This window comes from Elephas maximus, chromosome 7, assembly GCF_024166365.1.
Source record: "Elephas maximus indicus isolate mEleMax1 chromosome 7, mEleMax1 primary haplotype, whole genome shotgun sequence".
NCBI lineage: Eukaryota > Metazoa > Chordata > Mammalia > Proboscidea > Elephantidae > Elephas > Elephas maximus.
In genome coordinates this window covers 83,983,983-83,999,310 of record NC_064825.1, presented here as the reverse complement: position 1 = coordinate 83,999,310, position 15,328 = coordinate 83,983,983, and the positions used below count along the sequence as shown (strand labels likewise).

Below are 15,328 nucleotides of genomic sequence, written 5' to 3'. Positions count from 1 at the left end.
GCTGAAGGAAAGAACCGCGACACAAAAGAATGCATGCTGTATACTTCCATTTACATGAAGATCTAGAACCAATAAAAAGATAAAACCAATAAAAATCAGGTAAGTGATAAACAGTTTTCAGGGATGGGATGGGGTTTGATTGCGTAGGGGTCTGAGTTGATTGACATATTCTATATCATGATTGTGTTGATGGATGCCCAGGTGAATACATGTCCCAAAACTCATTCAGGAATATATTAAGATATGTTCTTTTTATTTAATATATGTTACATTTGAAAAATGGAAACCCTGGTGGTATAGTGGATAAGAGCTCTGTTGCTAACCTAAAAGTTGGCAGTTCGAATACATCAGCTGCTCCTTGGAAACCCTATGGGGCAGTTCTACTCTGCCCTATAAAAAAAAAAGGGCACTATAAGTTGGAATTGACTTAATGGCAACAGGTTTGGGTTTTTTTTTTTTTTTTTTGGTTATTTCAATAAAGTTAATTATAAAATATTCACACCCATGAAGGGTTAAAATGAAGTCACTGAAAAATATGAATTAAACTTAAAAAAGATTGAAATAGGCATTAGCGAGAAGAATAATCAGGAGGGTTGGAATGAAGATTTAGGGGTTTTGGTTTAGGTTGTTGGTGGTGGCAATATTTTTCAGTGAGCACTCATGAGAAAATGATACCTGAAGAAAAACCTGAAAGAGGTGAGAAAGTTACTGAGTAGATATCTGGAGAGAAAATGTTTTAATAGATGGGAAGCTGGAACCAAGTCTGATGTAGAGCGTGGAAGTTACTGTGGTTGTAGAATCATAAGCAATTGGGAAAGAGATAGGAGAAGTGAATAGAAATTGGTGACATATGGGGGCATTATAAAGACTTCAGCTTCTACCACTTCGGGGTTTTGAAAAGAGAAGTGACATGACCTGACTTACATGTTACAACGAACAAGCTGGTTCCTGACTTGAGATTAGGCTACACTGTGTCAAAGGTACAAACAGAGAGATCTGTTAGGAGGCTATTTCAAAATCCAGGGAAAAGGTGAAAGTGGCTTGGATCATGGCGGTACCAATATAGGTGAATGGAAGTAGTTAGATCCTGGGTGTATTTTGAAGGTGGAGCTAACAAAATTTTCGGCCTTATTGGATGTACGGTATGGAAAAAAAGGAAAAGAGTAAAAAATGAATTGGATAATACAATATCAAAATTGGGAGAAAATTAAAAAGATATTTAATCCAACTTTGCATTCAACATTTGAGTCTTCTGAACAACATTCTCATATACTGAATATTTAATTTTGTGTTAAATATCTTCAAGTACAGAAAACTAAATTTTCTTGAGGTAACACATTTCAACTTGTCTATGTTAACTGTGTGAGAAATGATTTTGCCTGAAAAAATCTCAAAAGCTAATGGGTTGGCAGTTTAGGCAAACCAGGTACCTCAGGCTTAAAATTGACCAAACCATTTGAACGTAATTTCTTATTAAAGAAAGGGACATAGTTACAATGATTTATCAACAAACTATGTAAGATTATGTGCCTGACATTAAACTGTATCTGATCTATAGCTGGGAAGTATAACTAATGACTAAATAGGAAGGTACAAGAGGTTCCCAAGTAAGGCATGAAATGATGGAGATTACATATGAATTTTATCTCTTATAGGATTCTGGAGTCCTGCCTTCTTCCAACTCTAGATTTCATTTACAATTTCAGCTTCACATCCCCTTCAACATCATCCACTCAACCCAGAAACTTGCCGTAATCAGTGTATCACCTGAAAACCTACATATTTCCCCCCACCCTTTAAGAAAAATTGCTGACTACTGAGCCTTTTGGTATTAACAGAACTCCAGTCAAATAGATAGATATAGACAGATCGACAGATGGATAAAGAGAGAGAGAGAGTGTTGGTTGGACAATAGTTAAGTACTCGGCTGCTAACCTCCCCAGGAGATAAGACCTTGTGGTCTTCTCCATAAAGATCACAGCCTAGAAAACCTTATGAGGCAGTTCTCCTCTGTCCTACAGCTTCACTATGTGTCAGAATCAACTTGATGGCACACAATGTCAACAACAAAATATATATAGAGAGAGAGAGATTAAGGGAGAGAATGAAAAAGACTAAGAGAGAGAGAGAGTCCATGGGTGGCAAAAATACCCACCCAGAAGCACCTCAGAAGACAGGCCTGGCAATCTACTTCCAAAAGGTCACAGCCTTAAAAGCCCTATGGAGCAGTTTTACTCTGCACACATGGGGTCACCAATCAACATACATATAAATACACACATTACAGAATGACAGAGGTAACAGGCTATTTAAGATAGTAACACCAAGAAAGGCATGCCATTCTTATTGAAGGTGTAATTGGTATATCAGCTACAAAGGATCCAATACAGGAAAATTGTATCTTACTTTTTCCACATATCTCGGGTATTTGCCATCACATAAAGTATGGAGGCTTTGCTCACATGGTTACTGTGACATAAGCCAAGTCCTTTGCTGTATATTCTGTTGTCTAGCCAATAACTCACATCAATTATTAATACTTCTTCATAACACGAACCACCCACCTTGCCTTTGGTTCTGTTCTCAACCACTGTGTGTGTCTTAGAAAACTTTTCACAGTACCAAGTTGGGAACCAAACACTTCCTGTTTTGTCCTGTGTCATTGAGCCCAAAGGGAAGCACCCAAATTAGCCAAGCTGCTCATTTCCCACCAACGCTGACACGGGTGTCTGCCACCGAGAGGCAGCTCAGCTACCCAGGTGGGAAATATTGCTACAGACCAGACAGCTGCTCTCCATGCCAGAACAAACAGGTGCAGCTTTTATTGATGCAACAAAAGTGAAATAAACAAAGCAAAATAGAGTTCCACTCTAAACACAGCTTTCCCAAGGTAATAGCAGGGTAGGGGACGTTCGGAGTAAATAAAGTACTCTTTCCTGATCCAACTCAGATTCATACCTTCTGCTCCCACCCTTAAAACATTCCATGGTCTCAGAGCTCTTAAGGTTTCCCCATACCACAATAGTCACATTGACATGGGGTTATCCTCTGAGAACAGAAACATGCTTACGTAGAAAGAGGTAAAGATTTGTAAAACCATTTTCTTTCTCTTTTTTGGAATAGAGAGATGATGTGGTAATTGGAGAAAAAAAATCGACACAATGTTTTCCAGCATCTCCTATCAAGTGATGGAGACTATTCTTCACCTTTTGAATCTGGTCTTGGCCTTGTGACTTATTTAGCTAACAGGATATTAGCAATGTGATGTCAGCAGGAATGTGAAAAGTGCTTGTACACTGGGAATTGTCCTCCTTTATTGTTTTTTAATTTCATTTGCCTTGTGAGAAAGCTTGAGTTAGCCTCCTGAATGCTGGAGACATGTAGATCAGTTAGCCTAGCCAACAGCCAGACATGTAAGATTGCCTGGCATAAAATTCGCCAGCTAACTGCAGTCACATGAGTCAACCAGGCAAGATCAACAGAACTGCTCAGTTGAGCCCAGTCCGAATTGCTGATTCACTGGATCAGGAACTAATAAACTGTTTGCTGTGTTTGTTACACAGTAACTTTGACGGAGTTAGAGGACATAGCTAGTTTAGCGCTGCAAAGGGATTAAAGTGAGAAGAATATTTCTGTTGAGTTCTAAGCAGTACTGCAGACCATACTTTCTTGCAGAAAAGCAACTGGATTCTTTATGGCAAGGAGTCTTACTCTAAGACCTCCCAGAGGTTGAAAACAAAAGGAGTCTTGTAACACTGCCTAAGTTCATGTACCATACCAAAGAATACTATACATTGCAGTTTTTCTCTTTTCAATACATTTTGACTTCATGTGAACATAATCCCAGACCATTTAACTCCAGAGTCCAAACACTAGCCAAATATGCATTATTACCAAGGCAAGGTACAGAGCAAATGATTCAGGGGTATGTGCAAAAAATATGAATAGTTTGCTACTTTTAGAACATGAATGCATAGCAGACTATAGTAAGTTGAATCTAGAGTTAGGCAGTGGTCACATACGGAGGGCACTGTTTTCACATTAAAGAGCATAGAATTTGTTGTTGAAGCAGTGGGAGCCCCTTGAGGGTTAATATCAAGGAAGGAGATGAGAACATAATTGTGTATTAGGCTGATTCCTCTGGTAATCAGGAGCATGAAGGCTTTAAGAGACAAAACACTTGGACTAGGAATACCTGTTTGAAAAATTCAGCAGTCGTCCAAGAGTGTGATGAGAGTAGTGAGGGCAGGGAAAGAAGGAAGACAATTACATGAGAAATGTTTAGGATATAAAATTGGGAAGTCTTAATGATCGATGGAGGAATGAAGATAATGGAGGAGACAAGAAAGACAAATGTCATCCTGCTCTCTAGTCTCAGTGATTAGGTGGATGCTGGTGTCATCAATAACACAGAGCATGAACAGGGGTAGGAGACAGGAGCAGCAATGCAGTTTCAGACATGCTAAGCTTGAGTTGTGAAGGAAATATCCATCAGGCAGTGACCAGGGCTAGTGGCCATGCCTTTCTGTACCATTTTGTAACTGCAGTCTCTCTCAGTGTGAATTTTTAGTGATCGTTTTCTTTTTTTCTTAAAGCACAAAAGCCACATGTTAATAAGCTGAACTAGAATATCACCAGAGAACAGCATCAGCCTTATCAATATGCAATTTCAATAATACATGGTCTTCTCTTTGTCATTATCTGTATATTTTCATACTCCTACCTTTTCAGATGACTTCTCTTCTCCAAGATTCTTTCAGAGATCAACAACAAGGCTCCTCTGTGACTTCTGCTCATTCTTAAAAGCCCATGGTCTCAGAAGAGCTGACTTACAGACTTAACATTTTAAGTCATGTTCTTGAGTCACATTCACTCCTTACTGAAATATACTCTTTCCTTTCTTATTTGAAGATCATTGTCCCTAGCAAAATAAGAAAAAAATTCTTTCAGCTGTCTTTTTCTCATTTTTCAACATTAAAAAACCAAAAAAACAAACCCATTGTTGTCAAGAAAATTCCAACCTCATAACAACCCTATGTTGTGTTTTATTGCACATATTGGCCATTTTGAATCAGACAATCATATTGCCCACTATGCCAAAAATGATAAAGAAGAGGAACGACATCACATTCATTGTCACAAAGGACATTTCAAGATCTATCCTGAAGAACAATGCTATCAGTGATAGGATAATATCCATATGTCTCCAAGGAAAACCAGTTAATGTGAATATTATTCAAGTTTAAGCACCAACAGTTAATGCCAAAAATGAAGAAATTGAAGATTTTTTGCCAACTTCTGTAGTGTGAAATTGATCAAACATACGATCACAATGCATTGATAATTACTGGTGATCGGAGCGCAAAAGTTGGAAACAAAGAAGGATCAGTAGTTGAAAAACAGCTCCTTGGTAACAGATGACAGAGAACATGATAAAATTTGGAAAGACCAACTACCTATTCATTGGAAATATCTTTTTTCAACAACATAAACAGTGATTGTACACTTGGACTTCACCAGATGGAATACACAAGAATCAAATCAACTACATCTGTGGAAAGAGATGATGGAGAAGCTTGATATCAGTCAGAACAAGGCCAGTGACAACTACTGAACAGACCACCAACTGCTCATCCAAATTCAAGTTGAAGCTGAAGAAAATTAAAACAACTCCACAAGAGCCAAAGTACGACCTTGAGTATATTCCACCTGAATTTAGAGACCTACACAAGAATAGATTTGATTCATTGAACACTAAAGATGGGAGACCAGACAAGTTGTGGGATGACATCAAGGACATCATACGTGAAGTAAGTAAAAGGTCATTAAAAAGATAGAAAACAAAAATACCAAAAAGAATGTCAGCAGAGACTCTGAAAGTTGCTCTCGAATGTAAAAAAAGAAAAAAAAAAAACCAAACCCAGTGCCATTGAGTCGATTCTGACTCATAGTGACCCTATAGGACAGTGTAGAACTGCCCCATAGAGTTTCCAAGGAGCGCCTGGCTCCTGAATGTAGAGTAGCTAAAGTGGAAAGAATGACAGAATAAAAGTGCTGAACAGAAGATTTCAAAGGGCAGCTTGAGAAGATAAAGTAAAATATGACAACTAAATGTGTAAAGACCTGGAGTTAGAAAACCAAAAGGAAGAAAACCCTTGGCATTTCTCAAGCTGAAAGAACTGAAGAAAAAAATCAAGCCTTAAGTTGCAAAATTAAAGGATTCTATAGGCAAAATATTGAACAATGCAGGAAGCATCAAAAGATGGAAGGTATACACAGTCACTGTACCAAAAAGAATTGGTCGATGTACAGTCATTTCAGCAGATAGTATATGACTAAGAACTGATGGTACAGAAGGAAGAAGTCCAAGCAGAACAACAAGGCTCCAGGACTAGACGAAATACCAATTAGGATGTTTCAACAAACAGATGCAAGGCTGGAAGCACTCATTTGTCTATGCCAAGAAAGTTGGAAGACAGCTATGTGGCCAGCTAAATGGAAGATATCTAAATTTGTGCCCATTCCAAAGAAAGCCGATCCAAGAGATTGCAGAAAGTATTGAACAATATCATTGTTATCACACACAAGTAAAACTTTGCTGAAAGACAATTCAAAAATGGTTTCAGCAGCACATCAACAGGAAACTGCCAGAAATTCAAGCCAGATTCAGAAGAGGATGTGGAACAAGAGGTATCATTGCCGATGTCAGATGGATCTTGGCTGAAAGTAAACAATACCAGAAAGATGTTTATTGTGATTTATTGACTATGCAAAGGCATTCTACTTTATGGGTCACAACAAATTATGGGTAACATTGAGAAGAATGCAATTTCAGAACACTTAATTGGATAAACGAAGAGGTAGTCTTTTGAACAAGAACAAAGGAATACTGCATGGATTAAAACTAGGAAAAGCAGGCTTCAGAGTTGTATTTTTTCACCATTCTTATTCAATCTATATTCTTATTCAAATAACCCAAGAAGCTGGACTATATGAAGAAAAACATGGCATCAGAGTAGGAGGGAGACTCATTAACAATCTGCGATATGTAGATGACACAACCTTGCTTGTGGAAAGTGAAGAGGACCTGAAACACTTACTAATGAAGATCAAAGATTATAGCCTTCAGTATGGATTGCACACCAACATAAAGAAAACAAAAGTCCTCATAACGGTACCAACAAGCAACATTATGATACACTGAGAAAAGACTGAAGTTGTCAGGGATTTCATTTTGCTTGGATTTACGGTTAACACCCATGGAAGCAGCAGTCAAGAAATCAAATGATGTATTGAATTAGGCAAATCTGTGCACAAGACCTCTTGAAAATGGTAAAAAGCAAACATGTTTTGAGGACTAAAGTGTGCCTGATCCAAGCCATGGTATTTTTAATCATCTTATATGCATGTAAAAGCTGGACAATGAATAAGGAAGACTGAAGAATTGATGCCTTTGAATTATGGTGTTGGTGAAGAATATTGAATATTCCATGGACTTCCAGAAGAGTGAACAAAACTGTCTTGGGAAAGTACAGCTAGAATGCTCCTTAGAAGCCAGGATGGCGAGACTTCGCCTCATGTACTTTGAACATGTTATCAGGAGGGAGCAACTCCTGGAGAAGGACATTATGCTTGGTAAAGTAAAGGGTCAGCAAAAAACAGGAAGACCCTCAACGAGATGGATTGACACAGTGCTTGCAGCAATGGGCTCAAACATAGCAAGGACTGTGAGGATGGCACAGGACTGAGCAATGTTTTGTTCTGTCATTCATACGGTGGCTATGGTCAGAACAGATTTGATGACACCCAATAACAACAACAACAACATGAAGTCTTCCCACAAGCAATGCAACAATCTTATCTTTATTCACCTTCTCCGTTAAAACAGGAGAACAAAGGCATCTTCTTGATTTTATAATGTTAAGAAAATATCAGTTCCTCCTAGCTCTTGCCTTCTTGGCATCCTTTGTTAAAAACTCTTCCATACCCTTCCAACTTTAGATTATGTTGATGGTTAATTCTATGTGTCAACTTGGCTTGGTTATGATTTCCAATTGTTTGGTCAAACACTAGGCTAAATATGGTGCAAAGGTATTTTGCAGATATGATTAACATAGATAATCAAAAATGAGAATGTGTTTGAATTTCCGAAAAAATGTTTTATATATATATATTTGTGTGTGTGTTGTATGTATATGCATACACACATTTGTGTATATGTACATACATTCGTGCATACATACATATAGACACACACATACAAGACATAGATTTCTATTTTTCCAATTAAGGACTTTTACAAATTGTGTCAGTTATGGTCTCCTGAGTGCCCAAAGGGGCCCTGGTGGTGCAACGGTTAAGAGCTTGGCTGCTAACCGAAACATCAGCAGTTCAAATCTACCAGCCGCTCTGTGGAAACACTATGGGGCAGTTCTACTCTGCCCCATATCCTCACTCAGATTTGAAAGAAATTGAGGGATAAAACAGATAGCAGTTGAGGCCAAAATACTCTACTGTGATGGTTAATTTTATATATCCATTTGGTTAGGCTATGGTGCCAAGTTTTGGGGTAAAACAGTAGTCTAAATGTTGCTGAGAAGATATTTTGTAGATGTGGTTTATATTTCCAATTACTGACTTTAAGTAAAGCAGATTACCTCTGTAATGTAGGTGGGCCTCATCCAATGAGTTGAATAAAGGCCTTAAGAGCAAAAACTCAGTTTTTTGGAGAGGGAGGAATTCTACCTTAAGTAGTTTGTAACATAGAAATGCTACAAGAGTTTTCAGACTGTGGACCTGCCCTATGGATTTCAAACTTTCTAGCTCCACAATCAGATATATCAATTCCTTAAAATCAATCTCTTTCTATATGTATTGTGTGTGTGTGTATGTGTAGTGTCCTGGAAAAGGACATCATGCTTGGTAAAATGGAGGGTCAGAGGAAAAGAGGAAGACCTTCAACAAGATGGATTGACACAGTGGCTACAACAATGAGCTCAAGCACAGCAATGATTGTGAGCATGGCACGGGACCGGACAGTGTTTTGTTTTGCAGTACATAGGGTTGCTGGGAGTTGGAACTGACTCGAAAGCACCTAACAATGACAATGACAACCATATCTCCTACTGGTTCTGTTTCTCTGAAGAACCCTAATTGATACAATTATGTTATTGAATCTGATCGCAATTAAACACATTCCTTTTGTTATAGGTATATTTATATATAGACAAGGTGATTTTGTCAAATCTTTAAATATTCTTGAACAAAATTCCCATTTTCAGACATAGTTATCCTTTTAATTCTTTATATTTTCCAAATATTTTTTCAAGAATATCTTCTAGTAATGTTCAATAGTCTCTTCTTTGCATATGAATCTCTATTAAACACGACTCTCTTCGAGTGAGAGCTGCTTCATGTCTACGTTTCCAACCACTCTCGCCTTTGTTGTCAGAATTTCCCCTAAACTGCTGGCTTCTCAATGTTTCTATTTTTCAAGAAAAAGCATTTATCAAACCATTTTAGAATGATACATTCAACATGTGCTTAAGTCCTCCATTCCTATTTCTCACTTCTCTGATGTTGTCCTTGCAATCTTTATTAGAAAAGACTTGAAGATATCAAGCAAGTGATCAAACAAACTATAAATCAGCCCCTTAACAATGCCATCTTTGTGTCTTTCTTTTCATCATCATTCTTTTTGTCTGAGTGTTATCTACCATATTCTCATTAGGTTCTCAAATTTCCAAGCAGGTGTGTGACATTAATACATACTTGAACTGCTGGCCAGGATCTATGCCTCATTTTACTTCTTTAAGAACATCTTATTTCCTATGGTTATCTGATTTTCTGAACCCATCTAGAAAATCACCATTTGAAAAAGAAAAAAAGTTAACCTCCAGTGCATTGATTTGTAATTATCTGTGATTATCCAAGATCATTCATGTGGACTCTTATAATGCCTTCTAATGAGCCTCCCTGTCACTGGCTCCCCTAATATATCTTTTCTTCCTTAATTTCCCACTTCTCTCAACTTTGAACCTTTTGTCCAATCTGCAAGATCTCACTTTGATAACGTATCCATGAACTAAGCCTGCTCACCGAACTCACTTGTACCAGGGCTATGCACATAATCCACACTGCCTTGTATTTTAGTTGTTCTGTCTTTTGTCTCCTAAAAAACCAAAAACCAAACCCACTGCCGTTGAGTCAATTCCAACACTGAGTCTAAATTCTAACGGGAGAGAGACATCGAATTTTCACTTAGGTGCCCCTAACAGCACTTAGTACATATTCTAAATGAATAAATAAATCTGTAACAGCAGCTCCAATTTTTCCCATCCACCTACCAAATCTATTAAATTAGAGTTTAAAAAGCAAAAATTTTCTTCTCGATGGCCACTCACTAATTCACAGGAACTGACTCTAAGACAGTAGCAAAAGAATAATTGGTTAAAACAACTGAACTGGACTCCGCCACTGTACTTTAAAGAACAATATTAATCAGAAATTTAAATTGTTTCCTGTATTGAACGTCAAACAAATCCAGATAGACGCAATCATGTTAACATCCCTAATACATCACCATCAGATATGGACAACTGCTTGAGTCATTTACTTTAGTCAGTACTTAAATAGGAAACTGACTCCTTACAACGTACTCCTTCAAGTTTCTATTTGCATAATTAAAGCTATGGAGGAAGCTCATTTGCAGAGTTTGTTTTCCCCTGGTAAGTAGTTACCATGACAATGGTTATTGTTTGAGGATGATCAGGCTATTAGTATGAGTATTATTCAGCACAGAATTATTAGAGAATGATCCTACTCAATAAGTCAGTGCAACTGAAAAAAATATATATAACCATCTGAGCTTTGCTTAAATGAGATTTTTAAAATTGCATTTTAGGAAAGATGAAACTTTTTTTTTCAAAAAGCACAGTATTGCTAATTTATTCAAATGTCACAAAACACCAGCTTAGATCAGGTGATGCACAGCCTCTGTTACCTATAGAAGGACATTGTCTTCTGTTCATGATAATTACCTGCTGTGACAGTGTCACAAAAAGAACGTTTCAACGGAAGCTGCATCACCAAGGAAAATTCACTCCCAAGATTGATGACAAGATTAGGAATGTGTTTTTTTTTTTTTTTTTCCCATAGTGAAATAACTGAATTCTATACAAGGAAGTATACAATATGAAGTAGAGAATAAAAGTAGAGAATAGGATTAAAAAAAAAAAAAAAACCAGGGGATTTCTGAGCCTTGTTCTAATATTCTACTTTTTTTGCAATTTTGAGCATGATATATAAATATTCATAAATATCTTCCCTCTAGATCTGGGAAAATAATTTCTAACCTGTTCCACAAAAGGTTGTGTTGCTCCTAATGTATGCTTGAAATTGTCAGTGACCACATCTTCTTTTCTGTCACTGTCACTAATTATATATTTTTTATCAACTAGCAAAGCTGCCATTTATGGTTATGCTGAGGACCAGGGCACAATTATAGAAGGAAGCATACACATAGACAACAATTGTGGTGACTTTACAGCTTGGCAACCCAATCTCCTTTGGAGTTTGTTATTAATTATATAATCAATCTTCACTCATCAGAATATAAAACTGTGTCTAAATGCAAATGAATGTTGACTTCTATCCGGCTTGCTTGCTCTTTGAAGCACTTAGAGTTTCCAGAAGACATCTTTCTGTTGCTTCTTGAGTGGTTTGTATTATTTCTATATTTCAAAACATATGGTTATCTCTCATTTCCTTTGAGTTTCTCAAACTGAATAGCTCATGCTTTTTTGAATATAAGTAATTTGAAACAAAAGCATGTTATTGTTGTTGTTAGTTGCCATGCAGTCCATTGCGACTCGTGGCAACCCCAATTGTGCTGAAAAGAACTGCTCCATAGGGTTCTCAGGAAACCCTGGTGGTGTAGTGGTTAAGTGCCACAGCTGCTAACCAAAAGGTCCGCATTTCAAATCCACCAGCCACTCCTTGGAAACTCTATCGGGCAGTTTACTCTGTCCTATAGGGTCACTATGAGTAGGAGTCGAGTCGACAGCAACAAGTTATAGTGTTTTCAAGACTGATCTTTCAGAAGCAGATTGCCAGGCCTGTCCTCTGAGGTGCCTCTGGGTGGGTTCAAACTGCCGACCTTTTGGTTAGTAGTTGTTGTGCTTAACCATTTGAGTCACCCAGGGACTCAAACAAAAGCATAAGAAGGAAAATTTGAAGCATTATTTTCATATTACAAAAATATATAATTGTGATACAAAGCAGAAAATAACTTTTTTTTCATCTTTCCCTTTATTTTTTTTTAATTATGCTTTAAGTGAAAGTTTACAGCTCAAGTTATTTTTTCATAGAGAAATTTCTACACATATTGTTATGTGACACTCTGTAATCCCTATAATGTGACCACACTCCCTCTTTCTATCCCTGGTTTCCCGTGCCCCTCCAACCAGATCTTATCCTTTCTTGCCTTCTAATCCTGCCTCTGGACAGGAGCTGCCCATATGGTCTCTTATATCTGCTTGAACTAAGAAGCACACTCTTCATGACCATTATTTGATGTTTTATACTCCAGTCTAATCTTTGTCTGAAGAGTAGGCTTTGGAATGGTTCTAGTTCTAGGTTAACAGAGCATCCAGGGCCACGGCTTTGGGGGTTCCTCCAGTCCCAGTCAGATCATTAAGTCTGGTCTTTTTCTGTTAATTTGAGCTCTGCTGCACATTTTTCTCCTGATCCATCAGGGTCTTTCTCTTGTGTTCCCTGTCAGGGTGGTCATTGGTGGTAGCCAGGCACCATCTAGTTCATCTGGTCTCAGGCTAATGGAGTCTCTGGTTTTTGTGGTCCTTTTGTCTCTTGGGCTCATATTTTCCTGTGTCTTTGGTGTTCTTCATTCTCCTTTGCTCCAAGTGGTTGGGACCAATTGATGCCTCTTAGGTGGCTGCTTGCAAGCTTTTAATACCCCAGACGCCACTCACCAAACCGGGATGGAGAACATTTTCTTCATAAACTTTGTTTTGCCAATTGATCTAGATGTCCCCTAAAACCATGATCCCCAAATCCCAGACCAGGCTACTCTGTCCCTTGAAGTATTTGGTTATGTTCAAGAAACTTCTTAGCTTTTGTTTTAGCCCAGTTGTACTGATTTTACCTGTGTTGTGTGTGGTCCTTCCCTTCACCTAAGATGATTCTTGTCTACTAGAATCCCTCCCCACCCTCATAACCATCAAGGAATGTTTTCTTGTGTGTTTCAGCCTTTTCTTGAGTTCATATAATAATAATCTCATACAATATTTGTCCTTTTGCAACTGATTAATTTCAGTCAGCACAATGCCTTCCAGATTCATCCATGTTGTAAGATGTTTCACAGACTCATCATTGTTCATCATTGTGTAGTATTCCATTGTGTGTACACATGCACACGCATTGCCGTTGAGTTGATTCCAACTCACAGCAACCCTACAGGACAGAGTAGAACTGCCCTATATGATTTCTGCGGAGCTCCTGGTAGATTTGAACTGCTGACCCCTTGGTTAGCAGCTGTAGCTCTTAACCACCATGCCACCAGGGTTTCCTTGTGTATATGTACCATAATTTGTTTATCCATTCATCTGTTGATGGGCATCTATGTTGTTTCCATCTTTTGGCTGTTGTGAACAGTGCTGCAATGAACATGAGTGTGCATATATCTATTTGTGTGATGGCTCTTATTTCCCTAGGATATATTCCAAAGAGTGGGATTGCTGGTTCTCATGGTACTTCTCTTTCTAGCTTTTTAAGGAAGCAAAAAATCAATTGCTAAAGTGTTTGTACCATTTTGAATTCCCATCAGTAGTGCATAAGTGTTATAGTCTCTCCACAACCTCTCCAACATTTATTATTTTGTGTTTTTTCGAATTAATGCCAGCCTTGTTGGGGTAAGATGGCATCTCATTGTAGTTTTGATTTGCATTTCTCTAATCGCTATGAGTTGGAATCGACTCAACGGCACTGGGTTTTGGTAATGGCTAATGATCCTAAACATTTCCTTATGTATCTGTTAGCAGCCTGAATGTTTTCTTTGGTGTTCATATCCTTTGCCCTTTTTTTTAATTGGGTTATTTATCTTTTTGTTGTTGAGGTCGCGTACTATCTAGTAGATTTTAGAGATTAGACCCTTATCAGATGTCATAGCCAGACATTTTTTTCCTAGTCTGTAGGTTCTCTTTTTATTCTTTTGGTAAAGTCTTTTGATGAGCATAAGTGTTTGATTTTTAGGAGCTCCCAGTTACCTAGTTTTTCTTACGGTGTTTCTGCAAGTTTGGTTATGGTTTGTATTCTGTTTATGCCATGCATTAGAGCTCCTGGCATAGTCCCTATTTTTCATTCCACGATCTTTACCATTTTTTATTTTATATTTTGGTCTTTGATCCACTATGAGTTAGTTTTTATGCATGGTGTGAGGTATGTGTCTTGTTTCATTTTTTTTTTTTTTTTTTTTTGGCAGATGGATACCCAGTTATGCCAGCACCATTTGTTAAATAGATAGTCTTTTCTTCATTTAACAGACTTTGGGCCTTTGTCAAATATCAACAGCTCAAATTTGAATGAATTTATGTCTGGATTCTCAATTCTGTTCCTTTGGTCTAGGTATCTGTTGTTGTACCAGTACCAGGCTGTTTTGACTACTGTGGAGGTTTGCTAGTTTCTAAAATCATGTAGTGTGATGCCTCACACTTTGTTCTTCTTATTCAGTAATGCTTTACTTATTCAGGGCCTCTTCCCTTTCCATATGAAATTGGTGATTTGTTTCTCTATCTCATTAAAAAATGTCCTTGGAATTTGGATTGAGATTGCACTGTATCTGTAGATCTTTTTGGGTAGAATTAACATTTTCACAATTTTGGGTCTTCTTATCCATGATCATGGTATGCTTTTCCACTTTTGTAGGTCTCTTTTGGTTTCCTGCAGTAATGTCTTGTGTTTTCTTTGTATAGGTCTTTTACATCCCTGGTTAGATTTATTCCCAAGTATTTATCTTCTTGGGGGCTATTGTAAATAGTATTGATTTGGCAATTTCCTTTTTGAAGTTTTCTTTGTTGGTATAGAGGAATCCAACTGATTTTTGTATGTTTATCTTGTACCCTGATACTTTGCTGAAATCTTCTATTAGTTTCCATAGTTTTCTTGTGGACTCTTTGGGGTTTTCTGTGTATAAGATCATTTCACCTGCAAATAGGGATAATTTTCCTTCTTCCTTACCAGTTTGGATGCTCTTATTTCTTAGAAAATAACTTTTTAAAATAGAATGTTATTTCTAAGAAATTTCCTGTTATTG

General features: G+C 37.6%; 1 protein-coding gene across 4 annotated transcripts in view; it reads right to left on the bottom strand.

Annotated features, from left to right (window-relative positions):
* The window catches only part of LOC126079648 (uncharacterized), a 468,379-nt gene that overhangs the window by 252,371 nt on the left and 200,680 nt on the right, over positions 1-15,328 (bottom strand). For all 4 annotated transcript variants that reach the window (XR_007518227.1, XR_007518226.1, XM_049890775.1 and 1 more), the window contains exon 2: positions 4,724-4,921. Coding sequence is in view for 2 of the 4 variants with exons in the window: in XM_049890775.1 (XP_049746732.1) it covers positions 4,724-4,797 (74 nt within the window). In the remaining 2 variants the exon portion in view is untranslated. The remainder of the gene's footprint in view (positions 1-4,723; positions 4,922-15,328) is intronic.